At 39.1% G+C, this 16,247-nt stretch overlaps 1 protein-coding gene across 2 annotated transcripts; it reads left to right on the forward strand.

Moving 5' to 3' along the window:
• The first annotated feature begins 1,658 nt into the window (after window positions 1-1,658).
• On the forward strand, window positions 1,659-14,708 carry SLC35E1 (solute carrier family 35 member E1). Of its 2 annotated transcripts, XM_074306055.1 has the most exons (7): window positions 1,761-2,242; window positions 2,388-2,414; window positions 2,821-2,850; window positions 5,327-5,464; window positions 7,492-7,617; window positions 11,677-11,922; window positions 13,079-14,708. In XM_074306055.1, the coding sequence occupies exons 1-7, from the start codon at window positions 1,787-1,789 to the stop codon at window positions 13,307-13,309; spliced, it is 1,254 nt and encodes a 417-aa protein (XP_074162156.1). In that variant the 5' UTR covers window positions 1,761-1,786; the 3' UTR covers window positions 13,310-14,708. The 2 variants fall into 2 exon arrangements, with proteins under 2 accessions (XP_074162148.1, XP_074162156.1); XM_074306047.1 differs by lacking the exons at window positions 2,388-2,414; window positions 2,821-2,850 and having other exon boundaries at window positions 1,659-2,299.
• Window positions 14,709-16,247: the final 1,539 nt, after the last annotated feature.

Consider the following 16,247-nt stretch of genomic DNA (forward strand, 5'->3'; position numbering starts at 1 on the left):
TGTCAAGTTAGCAAAGTTTCCTCACGATAATGTTGAACAGTATAAGTGGTACAAACGTAAGCCTCATTTTACAAAGAACAAAATCATCTGTCCAGCAACGTAAGCAATCAGAAAGGCCCTTAGAAATCTAATGCCCTGAACTTGGTAGACCTAAACCTTTAATGGAGCCTAGCTTATCTCTCACAATCTCCCAATATAGTTAGGAGAATACAATTTCAGAGTGAGACAAAGGGCAAAACCAAGATTCAAACCCAGCTTCCCTGATCTCCATTTTAGGTGGCAACTTCAATGTCACAGTTCCCTGCATGAGAACTAAAAATCTTGTGGCATCTTCACAGCAGTTCTTAGTGTTCCAGTTCTTTGCCCTTACGGCTCCCACCTCACTTAAGGCCCTCATCGGTTCTTGCCTGCACCACTGCAGTAGCCTAATTCTGCATTACCCTCATACCAAAGTGCTTTACCTGAAGCACAGGTCTGTCTATGTCACTCCCCTATTTCTGCATTCCTCTAGCTCCCTACTACCAGTTGTAGAGTCTTGCTTTTCTAAGAAACCAATGGCATCCCAGGGGGACGTCTTGACTTACGGTTCCTGACTTGGGTTTAAGTAAGTCATCAGCCTCATTCTCTTCCTGATTCCTTCCCCTCCACATTATCTATTTTCCATCTACAAGTTGCCTCTCCTCATTAATTCGCAGGCAGGGCCCTTTCCCCTTTTGTCTTTGTTCTCCAGTGCCAAACGGAATAGGCCCTTCCTAAAACAAGTTCGGTCACACAGGTCAGATCTCTGTCCACTACATTTTTATTTTCTTCGATTAGGGAAAAGCTATTAGATTATCCAGGACGGTGGAATTGGACTCAGGACCACTCTGAGTACAAAGTTCAGCTGTTCCCGGAGAGACCTCCGGGGACTAAATTTAGCCTGTCTTGGGGAGGGTCACTTGTTTCCATTCGTAAAAGTAAGACTGAACTAGATCTCTGCAAATTCCCCCTGGATTCGTTAAGAATCTTGGTTATGACCAAAGTGATCAGGTTAAGTTCCCTGCAGGCCAGAAACTACGAATGACTGGCCTGGATTCATTAAGATCCGAGTTAAAATCCAGTTATCAGACACTAACCCAGACACTGTACAAGTCACTTCACCGACTTGCCTGTTTCCTCAACTGTAAAATGGGGGTAATAACAGCACCTACCTTGCAGGGTTGTTGGAAAGAGCAAATAAGATTGTAAAGGGCTTAGCACAGTGCCTAGAATATAGGAGGGCGCCATAGAAAGGATAGCTATTATTATCAACAGTTAAAGGGCCAGTCCAAGGTCACGTGGGTGCCGCGTCAGAGCTGCAGCTACTTCAGACGTACGGCAAGGACTCTCGGCAGGTTCCCCAAGCTTTAGTCCTTCGCTATCGACTTAATCTTCCGCGTACTGCATTCCTTACTCAGGCCACAGTAGTTCCGAGGAAATCCGAATGAACGCTTCCGAAAACTAGGGAAAGGGAACCATTCTCAGCGGCAGGAAGAAAAAAGGCAGCTTAGCCCCTTCCAAAGTTCACTTCCGACGCGGACGGAAGTGACGTGGACCACTGATTCCCCTCTCGGAAGCAGCCCACGTCGTCTCCTCTACGTCAGCCGGCCGGTGCTGGTGGCGATGACGTAGGGATCTACTCTGGCCTATCGGGCTACGGCGACGACGAGAGGGGGCGGGGCAGAAAGGGCCCGACGCGCGTCCCCGGGCCGGCCCCGCCCCGCCCGGGCCGGCGCGCGGGGTCCCGAGCCGGGCCCGGAGCTGCAGGATGGCGACAACTGCGGCGGCGGCGGCTTCGGCGGCTTCGGCGGCGGCCTCGGCTGCCGGCACCGGGTCGGTTAGCGGCGCGCGAGGCGCCGGGGCGCGGGAGGGCGCTCGGGTGGCGGCGCTATGCCTGCTCTGGTACGCGCTGAGCGCGGGCGGGAACGTGGTGAACAAGATCATCCTAAGCGGCTTCCCTTTCCCCGTGACCGTGTCACTGTGCCACATCCTGGCGCTGTGCGCGGGACTCCCCCCGCTGCTGCGGGCCTGGCGCATCCCGCCCGCTCGCGGCCCGGGGCCCGGCTCCGGCCCTGGCGCGGCTGCGGGCGCCGACCCGCTGCCGCCCCGCTTCTATCCGCGCTACGTACTCCCGCTCGCCTTCGGCAAGTACTTCGCCTCCGTGTCGGCTCATTTCAGCATCTGGAAGGTGCCCGTGTCCTACGCGCACACGGGTGAGGCCCTAGCGGGCCCAAGGGGAGCCGGAACCCAGGGGGGCCCACGACCGAGAAGCCCCGGGAATGTAGGAGGGTAGGGGGAGGGGCCCAGAATCGGAGGGCAAGCCCAGAAAGGCCCGGGGCCCGGGGGAGATACCCTGGAGGCCCGGTGAGCGCCCGGGGCATTTGGAGTTGCTGAGTGTCCCAGAGGCTGGGGAAGGATCTGAGCGAATCGGTGAGACTTGGAGTTGGGAGGCCCTCGGGAACCTCAAGACTGGAAAGCTAAGGGGGGGGGGGTTGAGGGAATCTTCCGAAGCCTTAAGGGGTGCCCCAGAAACGGGGTGGGGGGCTTGGAGAGGAAACCCGCAGAGAGCCCGAGGAGAGCTTACTGGTGAGGAAACAGAGGATAGGGAAGGCCAACGGAGACTGGGGAAATGAAGGTGGGCAATGGGAGCAGAAGGGCAGCGCTGGGACAGTTTTGTTTCTAGTCCAATCGGCAACTGTTTCCCAAATGATTGAATTGAAGGGGGCCTCTAGTCATAGCAGAGCACCAAGGTAAAATGGGCAGTTATTGGGCATTCAGTTATTGGGCATTCAGACTTGTCAGCGTGAGACAGTCCAACAGCAGAGCACCAAGGTAAAATGGGCAGTTATTGGGCATTCAGACTTGTCAGCGTGAGACAGTCCAACAGCACTAGACTAGAGCCACTAACTTTGGCTATGACTTTTTGATACCTTCCCTCCCCACACTTGTGAATCTGTTTCCTCCTGTCAAAAGAGGTTCATTTGACAGACAAGATGGTCTCTCAGTGCCTTTCTGAGCTCAGTCTTCAGTTTCTGTTGCACTTCCTGTACTTGGCAAAGAACCTGCCCACACACCCCCTTCCCCTCCCTACAATCAAGGCAGTTTCTAATTGGTTACAAAGGTGAAAGAAACAAAACTGGTCATTTCAAGGAACCAGGAATGGTTTCTTAATCTGCTGGAAACTAAGGTTTCTCCTTTGGGTAAAATCCAGGAACTCTTTAGCAGCTGAAACAGAATTTGGGGTTTTTGTCTTTTGAGTCTCTACTCATGAAAATAACCAATACTACCAAGAGCACCTAGTTGTACAAATAAGCTTTTTAGCCCGAATTGGTAATATTTAAAGGGTTGAAGTACTGCCCCATGTTGACCCAGACTTTATGTTCTTCAGAGCCTGTGACATCTGTAGCTGAGAGCTGAGAATTTATGGTGGTGGGATTGATGGATTGTAAGAAGCTTTTAAAAACCAGTGGCTTGTCCCTATGTGTTTTATATAGCTCACAATCATGCAATGTTCTAGGTCTTAGCCCATTTCACAGAAAATTAGGTCACCTTTGTCTGATTTCATACAAATCTTTCTCACTTAGACTGCTGTCGGTATATAAAAATTTTATACCCCTTTTTAAGGGCTACCTTTTTTTTTTTTTCTTTTTTTTTTTTTCCTTTTCTTTTCTCATATCCACTGTGCCTGGCATGAGGTAGTTGCTTTATAAATATTGCTTGCTTGATTGACTGATTCATTAAACCACAAAACCACATCATTCAGTATAGCATAGATCAACAGATTGCTGGTATTGTGAGGGACCTTAGAGGTCACAGAATTACACATTCTTAGATTAGGAAGGACTAGCATCCTCAAAGGTCATATGTCTTCTGGAGAAAGACCTGTCTTTATAGAATAAGCCCACTGTCTCTGACATGCCTCATTCCAGTTAGACATACAGGAAATTTGTTTTAATTGATTTAATGTACAAAGAGGAAATTGACTTGTCTAGATTCACAAAACTAGTTAATGATAGAATTGAGCCTTGGGCTCCTATAGTCCTAGTTTAGTGTTCCTCGTTGTACATTATAATCTAACATTGCCTAAGCCCTTGTGCCTGGACAAACGAGGGAGGGAGTTTAAACTTCTTTGCACAGAAAGGAAAGATTCAAACAGGCCTTCTGTGAGAGTCTACAGAGTCTACTCAAGGACCTCAGGGATTCTGTTTCTTTATCCTCTTTTCTAAAAATCCTTGGTTTAGAAGATCCATTTCAGTAAAGAGGCTAAATGTCTACTATATAAAGCATCAGCAGCCTTACCCACCAGAAATCTGTACTCCTAGGAAATATTCCAAAACTCATTTTTGCAGAAAAGCCCTATTTATGTGGAAGTTTAAGGGGATTCTACATGTGGTTGCTTCAGTAAACTGCTTTACTTATTAGAGAAGAGGCACTTTGGGGTACCTAACTGTACAATGATTAGAACACTAGGCCTGTAATCAGGAAGAACTCATGTTCAAATCCAACTTGATAAACTTATTAGCTTGTTACCTGGGCAACTTAACTACCCTCTGCCTCAGTTTCCCCAAATATGTAAAATGAAGATTTAAAATAACACCTAGCTCATAGGGTTTTTGTTAGGATCAAATGAGGTAATATTCATAAAGTGTCTGGTGCATGCTAGGCACTTAATAAATATTAGTATTTTCATTACAGATAGGCATTCCTGAATTGTTTTTGAAATTATTGTATGACTAATAGAATGCAAAATCTGGATTAGTTGCCAAAGGATGTGAGACTTAATTCCTTTTAAAAAAATATATATATGTATATATTTTATAGCTTTTTGTATACAAAGCATATGCATGGGTAATTTTTCAACATTGACCTTTGCAAAAACTTATTTTTCAACTTTTCCCCTTCTTCCCTCTACCCCCTCCCTTAGATGGCAGATAGTCCCATTCATGTTAAATATGTTAAAGTATATATTAAATGCAATATTTATACAGTTATCTTGTTGCACAAGAAAGATCGGTTAATCAGTTCCTTTTAAGAAAGACAGCTTTTTCTGAGAAGGAACTTTTAAATCCTGGAGCATTGGATTTAACAGAATTGACTAATTTGCATTTTTCTCTGGCTCTGTCTTGCCCTTGATTACTTTAGCTGAAAATGAAATGGGGAAGAGGAGAGGGCAGAGTTGAAGAATTTCTTTTATAGTTTACACTCTGATTTTTGGTGACAGGTCAGTGGTAGTTTATTATGTTTATAGCAGCACAGCCAACATGACAACATATACACTGAAGTTCCTTCTCCATTTTTCCTCTTCCAGGTATATTTATCATTGATCCCCATCATCAGCGGTGTCTTGTTGGCCACAGTCACTGAATTGTCCTTTGATATGTGGGGGCTCATCAGTGCTCTAGCAGCGACCCTCTGCTTTTCCCTTCAGAACATATTCTCCAAAAAGGTATTCAATCAGTCACTGTCAGTGTGATTGAATTCCCAAGGGTGGGAAATGTTTTAGTGATATGGGTTGTCTTTTGTTATTTTTTTTATCACATAACTGGATGTGGTAGAAAGGGCACTGGGAGGAGAGTTTAAAAGATGGAGATGTTAAGATTTGCTTCATTCTATCTTTGTGGGTGAGTTAGTGTACCTCAAAACTTCAGCTTTCTAACTTATAAAAAAATGATAATTGTTGCATGACTTCAATCTATGACTCTTGTCAAAATAATATGAAAGTATATTTGGGAAGAATTCTAAATTATAAACTGCTCTATAATATATGTTTCTGTTAATATTCTTGAGAATATTCAAAACAAGAAACCTTTACATTCACCAAACATTAAGCATTACCATGTAATACTTTATTACCCAGGTACTGAGTACTGGAGAGACAACAAAATAAGACATGACCTCTCCTCTTACAAAGTTTATAGTCTCCAAAGTAGGTCTTTTGTCTTTTGCCAAAAGTTATTATCTATTCATGTGGGTTAATGCAAAGAGATAGTTTTTTGTTTGTTTGTTGTTTTTTTAATTGGAAGAATACTGGACTTGACAGCAGATAACTGGGCTGAATAATACTTTAATACTTAAGTGGTTGTGTGACCCTGAGCAAGGCCACTAATATATGAGTTTTGCTATCATCATCTTTGAAAACAAATAGTAATAATATTTGTCGTATCTGCTTCACAGAGTTTTATGAATCAGGTGTGTTGTGATCTCTAAAATGTTGTGGAGCAAGAATTCTTACACTTTTTTTTTTTTTGTCAAGGATGAATGGACCTCTTTGGCAGTAGGTCAAAAGCCTCTGGACACTTTCTCAGAATCATGTTTTTAAATATGTGAAATAAAATACATAGGAAACAAATTATATCATCATAAAATTATCAGAATATAAAAAAAATTATGCAAAACTAACCAAGTTCACTTATCCTGTCTTAAGAACACCTATGCTGCTTATTTCCTAAAGTGTCATATTTGGATATGGAATTATTCATTCAGAAACATCAGATGCCCATTTTTTGAAATTAGGTAATACTTTATATATATAGGTATATATATATAGTTTTATTAAAGAAATAGCATGGGATTGTTCATAGAGTGTTAGAAATGCAATCAGGATGGCCTTCTTTTGACTTCTGCCTCAGATAGTTGCCAGTTTTGTGATTAAGCAAATCTTTTTAACTCTAAACCTTATTTTTTCTTATCTCTAAAATAAAGTTATTATTACCCAAGGTACTTAGTTTACAGAATTGTTTGTCCATGTATATGAAGTTTTTATATAAGCTTTAAAATACCATATAAATACGTAGACATGTGTTAAGTCTTTTTAGACTGTAAACTTCATGAAGGTATGTTGTTTTATCTAAACTATCCCAGCACAACCCAGTATTTTAAATGCTTAATAAATGATTGTAGGGTGCATAAGGCTAAAAATTCAATCTGGGCTTCATTAAAACACTTAAAGATTCATAATGAGGGAGATAACTAGTCTTTCTAAATGAGACCCTTTGGGGGCTGTTATTCAGGTCTAAGGATCTCATTTGAAAAACAACAATTACAATTTTTACTACAACCAGGTTGGTTGATTATGTCATATTAAAATTAACTGGCGGTGTTTAATATGGAGAACAAAACTTTGGGGTACATGGTAACTGCTCTTTTAAGTATTTGAAGGGGTATAAAGAATTGGATTCATTTTTCTTGGCAGAACTGGCAGAAGTGGAAATCATAATGAAACATATGTAAAGGAAAACTTATTCCTGGAGTAGCTGCAGTCGTTGGTGATACTCAGTGGGTTCCCATTCCTTGCAATCTGCTAGTGGAATTTGGGTGACTACTTGAGTATACATATCCTGTTCAGAGGCATTAGAATAGTTTTGAGAGCTCCTCTTCCCCCTCTCCCTCCATGCAGCTCTATCATTCTGTGAATTTAAAAATTTCAGCTTTGGGGAAAATTGGTTGGTTACTTTAAAAGTTTTGAATTTTCAGGTGCTGAGAGATTCAAGGATCCATCATCTTCGGTTATTGAACATACTTGGATGTCATGCTGTCTTTTTCATGATCCCAACATGGGTTTTGGTTGACCTTTCTTCTTTCTTAGTAGAGAATGACCTGGTAAGTTGGCCAAAGCAAAGAATCCTGTTTTCCTTACTAGTTTCTTTCTTCTTCTTCTTCTTTTTTTTTTTTTCCTGAGGCTGGGGTTAAGTGACTTGCCCAGGTTCACACAGCTAGGAAGTCTTAAATGTCTGAGACCAGATTTGAACCCAGGTCCTCCTGAATTCAAGGCTGGTGCTCTATCCACTGCGCCACCTAGCTGCCCCCTTCCTTACTAGTTTCAAAGTAGATTCTTTGTTTTTGGAGTTACCACTTTTTTTGTTGAACTTTCTAAAGTTCTTACCATCCAATAAGTAGCCCTTTTAACACTGAGCTTTTGTGATGTCTCATGATGTCTTAAGAAGGAAATCAGTTTCTATTCTTCCTCATGCTGTATGTTAGATCATGCTTACTGATAACACATTTTCATAAAGTAAAAGAAACCAAGAAGAGAGTGGTTCTGCAGCTACTACCTTCAACATAGTATTGGCAAGTCTTTCTGGAAGTCTATCCTCTTCCTAAGAAATCAATATTTCAATTTCTTCATGTTGTAATCTTTTATTTTCTTTTGTTGACATCAGCAGCAGCAGCAGCATCTCAGTTTACTTTTCCTATGAGAGAAGAAATGAAAACTTGGAGTTCTCTCACCATTTTCAGGCACAGCTGCCTGGAAAAAAACTTTTTTTGCCCTTATAAGCAATATTTTTCCAATTACATATACAAACAATTTCTAACATTTTATTTTTTAAAATTCTCTTCTTTCCTTTTTCCACTCCATCCCTGACATGATAAGCAATTTGATATGGGTTATAGATATGTAATCGTGCAAAACATCTCCATATTAGTAATTCTATGAAAGAAAACACAGATTAAACCCCCCTCCCCCCCCCCAAAATAGTATGCTTCTTTCTCTGTTCAGACTCCATTTTTCCCCCCTGGGGTGGATAGCATTTTTCATCGTGAGTCTTTGAAATTATTTTAGATCATTGTATTGCTGAGGACAGCTAAGTCAATCATAGTTGATCATTATACAGCATTGCTGTCAATATATACAATGTTCTTCTAGCTCTGCTTACCTCACTTTATATCTATTCATGTAAATCTTTCCAGGTTTTTCTGAAATCATGACACTCATCATTTATTATAGCCTGTAGTATTTCATTACAATCATACCACAACTTGTTCAGCCATTTCCCCAGATGATGGCCATCCTGAATTTCCAGTTTGCTACCACCAAAATATTTTTGTACAAATAGGTCCTTCCTTCTCCCTCTCACCTCCTCTTTTTTTTTTTTTTTTTTTTTTTAAACTCTCTTTGAGATACAGCCCTTCTAAATGGTATTACTAGAGCAAGGGTCTATAGAGTTTTATAGCCTTTTGGTCATAGTTGCCAAAGACTTTCTGAATTAAAGTAGACTGAGTGTGTTTTGAACTCTTTTTTGAACTACTCAACTACTAGGTTTCTTTTCATTTTGCCTGTCTCTTTTTTTTTTTGTCAGCTTTTTCAATTTCCTCTTCTAACTTTGATTTTCTGTTTTCCTCCTTTTTTCCCCCAATACCCTTCCTTCTAGCGAGGCATGCCTATAATTCAAATATATTTTTAATAGGTACATTTATACATAGTTTACTTGTTGTAGAGCCATAAAATGTCAGAACTTAAAGAGACTTTAAAGGCCATTTTTATCGCATTTCATAGGTAATAAAATAATTTGCCCACTGTTTCCCAGAGAATTAGTGGGATCCAATGTTTGATCCAAGTTTTCTATCTAAATATACTATGATGCTTATGTGACAGATTCTGGGGAAAGTGGAAAATTCTTCCAGCCGCTCATGTTCACCATGACTTTTTGTTATTCAGTGTAATATTAATATCAACCACAACAACAACTGATGTCTAGTGATTTAAAGTTTGCAAAACATTCTCTCTTACTGTCTTATGTAAGCCTCAGAACCATTCTCTGACAGAGATTTTGCAAATGCTAATCCCCATTTTACTGATCAGGAAAATGAGGTTCAAGTTAAACAATATAGTCTTGGTCACACAGCTAAGAAATATCAGAGACATAAATTGAATTCACATCTTCTTGACTGTGCTATACTGAACTTTTCTTCGTTAAAGTGAATATCTTGAACATTAAATATACTTATACTGTCTGTCAATTAAGAGTGCATTCTAAAACCAAATTACAAGTGATAGTTTTTCTATCATTTAAAATTTTCCCAGTCATCTTTCTACTCAGTGCTAGCACAGAACCCCCTACACACACTAAGTCTATAGAGATATTGTTGACATAAAGAGTATCTTGCATATTTGTATCACTGTTAATAGTTTCTTTAGATGAAGCATACCAAGCATATTAGAAAGGAGATCCTGGTTCTCTCAGTTTTGCCAGTGATTTGAGTTTGTCACTGTGTACTAGGTAGATAATTTGCCCTCTTTGGGCCTTCTTTTTGCAGTGAGAGAATTAGATTAAATGATATCAAATGTCCTTTCTAATTATATTGTGATCCTACTGTGTTCATTTGGGAGGCTGAGTGAAAAAAAGAGCTGAGTTTATCTGCCTCAAGTATTTACTGGCTCTTTTACTCTGAAGCATCACAAAACTTCGCCAAACTTCAATTTTCTCATCTCTAAAAATATAGAATGTAGTACAGGCTTGTTTTAATGATCAAGTAAGAAAATTCACATAAAGTGCTTTGAAAATCTTAAGGCATTATATAAATATTACTGTTGAATTTTGGGGTACCTCATTTTAGAAGAGATTTTGACAGGGAGTGCTGCCAAATATGAAATGTGGGATGTACAGCCTGGAGAAGAGCCTACTGAAGGAGACCTTATAGTCCTTTTCAAGTATTTTAAGGATGTGAAAGTTAAGAAAGTAAAGATAATTAAGCTTTGAAAAACTTGCTAAATGATCCTTTAAAATTTTAAGCTAAAGACGAGGCATAGATCTTCATCTTATCAAAAGGAGTAGCCAGGCTTCTTTCTTCTCTACTCTTATATAATCCCAAGTTTAGACCAAAAGCATAAAAGGTGAAAGCAGGAAACTGAGGATGGAATCATGGGGTTAGGATGAGATGTAGATAGATCAAAAGATCCCCAGAGCCTCAACTATTGACTGTGTCCACAACTTAGATTGGTCCTTTAGTCATCCTTTTAATGTCTAATCATCTTTGCTTCTATATTTGTTTCTCCTTGTTTGAAAATTCTTTTGAAGCTGTGTCTTGAGCTGGATGGCATTGTGTCCTTCATTTCTCACATTTGTTGCTATAGGTCTTTGTTATAAATCTAATAAAAGCTTGAAGTCATAATCTTAAAATAGAAACAAAAGGGAAATTTTTCTATTGATTTGAGTACTACATTAGTGAAACAAGCTGCCTTTTGAGGAGCCTGGATGATAACTTTTTAGTGTCATTATAGAAAGGATTCTTGGTAGGTATTGCCTCTGAAGTCCCTTCCAATGCTAAGATTCTGTACATGAAGACAATAGGAAGAGGATTCCCCCAACAGCTGTCTATCCTTGTGGATGTGGATCACTCATCAGTTTTGCAGAAAAAATTTTAGTTATTCTTCTGCTGTCATCCATCCAGTCATAGTCTCTCCATAACTTGAGTTAGAAGGACATCGGATCCAACCTCATTTGGAATAGATGTTGAAAAACTATCTCATAGGACATCCACCCTTCCAGTGGAGATGCTAGGACCCAATCTCCCTGTGTTTACATAATTAAACTTCTGAATAGGGACAAGAACACTAGATTTGTTATCAGAAGATGGGTTCAAGTGTATGGCCTGCCACCTAACCTTTCACAAGTTACCTTTTTCTCTAAACCTCATTTATCATTTGTAAAATGGGATAAAATAGTGTTTGTATAACCAGATCACAAGATAGTTCTCAAGGTGGAATGAGGTATTTGAAAGATATGTATCATCCTAATGACTTCTATACATGTAAGTTGTCAGTGCTTCCAGGTGTTATAGCACTTCCTTTAACACTAACAATTTTATTTTCCACTGAACCAGTCTTAGAATTTTGAAGTAACATAATGATGTGGATTTTTTTTATTTCCCTTTCTGTAGAATTCGATTTCCCAGTGGCCCTGGACTTTAATGCTGCTAATAATCAGCGGATTTTGTAACTTTGCACAGAATGTCATTGCTTTTAGTATTCTTAATTTGATCAGTCCATTGAGTTATTCTGTTGCAAATGCTACAAAAAGGATCATGGTTATCACAGTATCCCTCATAATGCTACGCAACCCAGTCACCAGCACTAATGTTCTGGGCATGATGACAGCTATCTTAGGGGTCTTCTTATATAATAAGGTAAGTGTCTGTGTTGTGAATCCAGTTAAGGTTAGTCTCCCACTGTTAGTGTTCAGTAATTGTGTTTTAATGCCCATGAAAAATAACTTTAAGAATTTGCGGTTGACAAACACTTCCTGAATAGAACCCTTGGTTGGAGGGTTCAAGGACCAAAATTTGAGAATTCATTCTTTTAAGCAGCTAGCTATTCATCTATATTTAAGTTGTCTGAGATGGATATGTGTGCTGTAGCCTTCTTCTTTGGGGGAAAAAAAAATGGCCAGTTTGTTTCTACTTTCAGCATTCATAGAACTCAAGGATTTTTAGAATTTAAAAAACCTTCAGAGCCTTTGCATTTTAATCTTCACCCAAACATGACTTGCCTTTATAAATCATTGTCCAACTTCTGCTTTAACATTTCCAGCAACAAAGAACTCAACGACTAACAAGAGGACTTATTTAATTTTTTGGCAGCTGTCTTTGTTAGGAAGTACTTCCTTATATTGGACCCCAGGTCTGCCTCTCTACATTTAACCTTTTTGTTGTAGTTTGGTCCTTGGAGCCATTCACAATAAATTCTTTTTGGAAGGGTGAAAGGAATTCTAGTCCAGTAAATTTATTGGTATAAAGAAAGCTTATTGAGGAAACTTCCTCTACTAATACCTGGTACCTTAGAGACTTGCCTGGGGCACTTAAAAGTTAAAGAACTTGCCTGAGGTCCTATAGCCAGGGTGAATTTTATACACTGGACTTAGGTGTCTTCCTAATTCTGGAGCTTGATTTTTAGCTCCATCTCAGAAAGGAATCCTTGAAATATTTTAAAATAGTGATTGTGTTACTAAATCTCTTGGGTTAAACATACTTATTTCCTTAATTAAACCTCACATGGCATAGTCCTCTCCCCCTCCCCCCCCCTTTTTTTTTAATCTTAAATTCTGCCAAGTCTTTCTTGTTTGACCAGTAATTGGGAATTTTAATAGCCAGGAAAAGAAACATAGACCATTATCTTTTTTTTTTGGAAACAGGAGTTAGTCCTTGGCTTCTTATTGTTCTGTTGTCTGCCTCTCTAAAAATACTAATTTGCTTGAATCTTTGAATAACTAAGCTTTTGGATTTGGCAATAAGAAGACATTATGTAAAAAATGCTAAATGTTTCATCTAACTTTTTACTGTTCAGACCAAGTATGATGCAAATCAAGAGGCCAAGAAGCATCTTCTGCCTGTGGTAACTGGAGACCTCGGAAGCCCTGATCACCATCGGAACACACCAGAGAAATCTCAAAATGGAATACTCTTCCCTCAGCATGGGGACTATCACTATGGTCGAAGCAGTGTCTTCACAGATCACTTTCAATACAATAGGCAAAACTATCCCAACACATACAGTTTAAATCATTATGATGTATAGAATGTAGAAGACAGGGAGAGACTGTTTAAGAGATTATTTTTTTCCCCTCAGCAGTATCAGAAACTTCTGACACACCAGGGAATTCAAAATCATAGAATGTACTTCTCCTGCAGCTGGGAAGGTGCATGAGTGGCAGTGATACAAGTGGTATCTTTCGCTAAACACATTCTTATGCATGGAGCACCTTCCATAGGGATATGGGAGCAGGGTGTGTACCTGCAGTGCAAGACTTTTGGGTTCTGATGAAAGGTAAACTTTCCAACTCCCTGAGAGGGAGGTCTTTGCTGGTTGTGTTGTCTTGGAGTTTGACACCGAAAATTGTGGCCAGTATTACTTTTCTGGGCTTAATTTTCTGAACCCCTGTGTTTCTAAGTTATCACCTTTGTTTTCTGAATGAAGTTACTTGAGATCCTTTTTGAAACATTTAAATTTCTAGGTCTACTCTTAAATGGTTGGCATTCAGCTATTTGTGGTATCATTGGCAAGGATTGTGCCTGACTCTGTAGAAACCAAAGTTTGCATTGCACTACTTGAATATGCCTGAGTCATAACTGCTACATGGGTGGGAAAGGATTTGTTTGTTAGGAATTTGTGACCCCATTTTAATGGTTTCTATAGATTGTGGGGGGGGGGGAAGAAATTTTAATCAAAGAAGGGTCAGTGCTAGAAAAATTTTCTTAATGACTATGAATAGTACTTTAAATAGTCTTCAAATATAAGAAAAAGACAAGTAGTTTCCCGAGGTATTGTGACAATCCATTTGTGATCCTCAACAAATGTAAAAAACATAACTGCAAATCAGTAGACTGAGCTTTCTATCCTGTTTGCATTCTGAGCATGCATTATTTGTTTTCATTGCCTGTAAGGCCTGGTTCTTTGACCTGATATTGTAAAATTGTACTGGCTCATATTCATAGAAGGAATTTCATCTTCTCTTCCACTGCAGGAGATAGCAGAATATTTTTCTCTCCTTGATGCGGCAAGTGGTAGCAGCAAGGGGAGTATCATTGCAGATATTCCTGATTAACAAAAGGCACATGAGGAAATATAAATTGGTGCTTTAAACAGCTCTTTCCCCAGGACTAGAACTCTGTCATTCTCTGATGTTGAATTGAGCAAAGATTTGGCAAATAGATGCTGCCAAATGAAACTTTGTTTTTATGAGAAGGATTTTGCACTTTCTATAGATGATTTTGTAAATGTGTGTATGTACGTATCCTGGGTCCTCTGACTCCTTGAATCTAAAGCCCTTTGCTTTTAAGTGTTTCAAAACAATGATATTTGCCGAATACATTTCTGTATACAGTAGGAAAGATTCACTTTGCAGTTTTGTATCTGTACTATAATCAGGGAAAAATAGAAAGGAATCAAGCTGTTTCCTAATAGAAATCGTCAAGCTGTGTTGAATATGTTTTTAATTACATTATTCAGAATCATGTCTCCCTTGTAAGATGAAAGATTGTTGAGCTTTGATTTAAAAAAAAAAATACTCAAATGAACGAAACATTTTGACTAGAATTAATGTTAGACTTTAGATCCTGGGTAATGAAAATAACAGTAGAGCCCCAATTTAAAGCAATTGACCCTTTCATGGATTTTGGTTCTACTGAAAGCATAAGTATTTTCTGTCCTGCTCTTTGCAACTTCCTAATCATCATTGCATTTTGAAAAACCTGATAGAACATGATTAGTTCATGTGTTAAGTGTAGTTCAATCCCATGCCACTACCCTCCTAAAAGGAGTATTACACTCGGTAAGCTCTTAATTAGCACAAATTTTGGGATCTTAAGTGTTGGCTTTCATGTGAAATACTATTTGGATATGTTAATGCATCCTCATTGATCTTAATGACATATGGTACTGTAGATTAGAGGTGTCAGACATGCAATCTGCAGGTCGAAGAGCCCATAACACTCCTCAGTGCACCTAATCCAGATTAAAATGTAATTAGAAAATACTTAACAAAATAAGAGTTTTAAAAACTATTATCAGTGTATGTCCCCCAGGGATCTTTCTGTATGGATGTGGCCCCATTTCTCATCGAATTTGACATCTCTGCTGAAGATAACCCATGTACGCCTTCCTGTTTTGTGCCATTTTTGTCTTTGTCCTTTCATAAAGGATTTACCCAATGTACTGATGGCCTGCCTTCCTCTAGATATTGAAGTATTTCATAGAGACCAGGGCAGCATTTGAACTTTTCATCTTTTAATCCTCTTTTTTGCTACATACTGAGTTCCACTACCTTTTCTGCTCATACATGGGATAAAATGAATTCTCTTTAGAGGGAGACATACTGGCAACTGTTGGCTCATTGACACAATAGGCAAATATGAAGAAATTATTTTTTTTCTTCTGATAGACTAATGAAATAATTAAATATTTTGTGTATATTTTTTTTGGGGGGGGGCCTGAAAATGACCCAGTATTGTACATTTGAATCTGATTTTTACGTTGCTACTTTTTTATAGTAAATATGGTAGTGTGTAAATAAAATCAGTCAAAATAAATAAATGATCAGCTTTGTAAGGTACCAGCACTGCTTACAACCTCTCTACTGGGCTGGAATTTTATATGCTGCAGATACTAGAATATCTCTTTATTTTATGTTTCAGCCCTTGCTTCTAAGCCCCAGTTCAATTAGTACCTAAAATCACAAGGTGTGACATGACATGAGAAAGATCCAGAAAAGATTTATCAAGTTTCTTCATGACAGAGATTAGAGCCTAAACATAATTTTTTTTCTTTTTAGCAGCATTTGAGAAATACTGAAACATTTTGCTTAAAACAGTAGTTTTTGACTTTTTTTTTTTTTTTTTTTTTTTTTTTTTGCCATTTTGATTTTCTGAACACAGAAATCTAACTCAAAAAAAATTCTGGTGAAAGGAAGTTTCTGATATTGTAGTTTTTATTTAATTTTTTCAATGCAGGATCTTAT

This window comes from Sminthopsis crassicaudata, chromosome 1 (genome assembly GCF_048593235.1).
Source record: "Sminthopsis crassicaudata isolate SCR6 chromosome 1, ASM4859323v1, whole genome shotgun sequence".
NCBI classification, from domain to species: domain Eukaryota; kingdom Metazoa; phylum Chordata; class Mammalia; order Dasyuromorphia; family Dasyuridae; genus Sminthopsis; species Sminthopsis crassicaudata.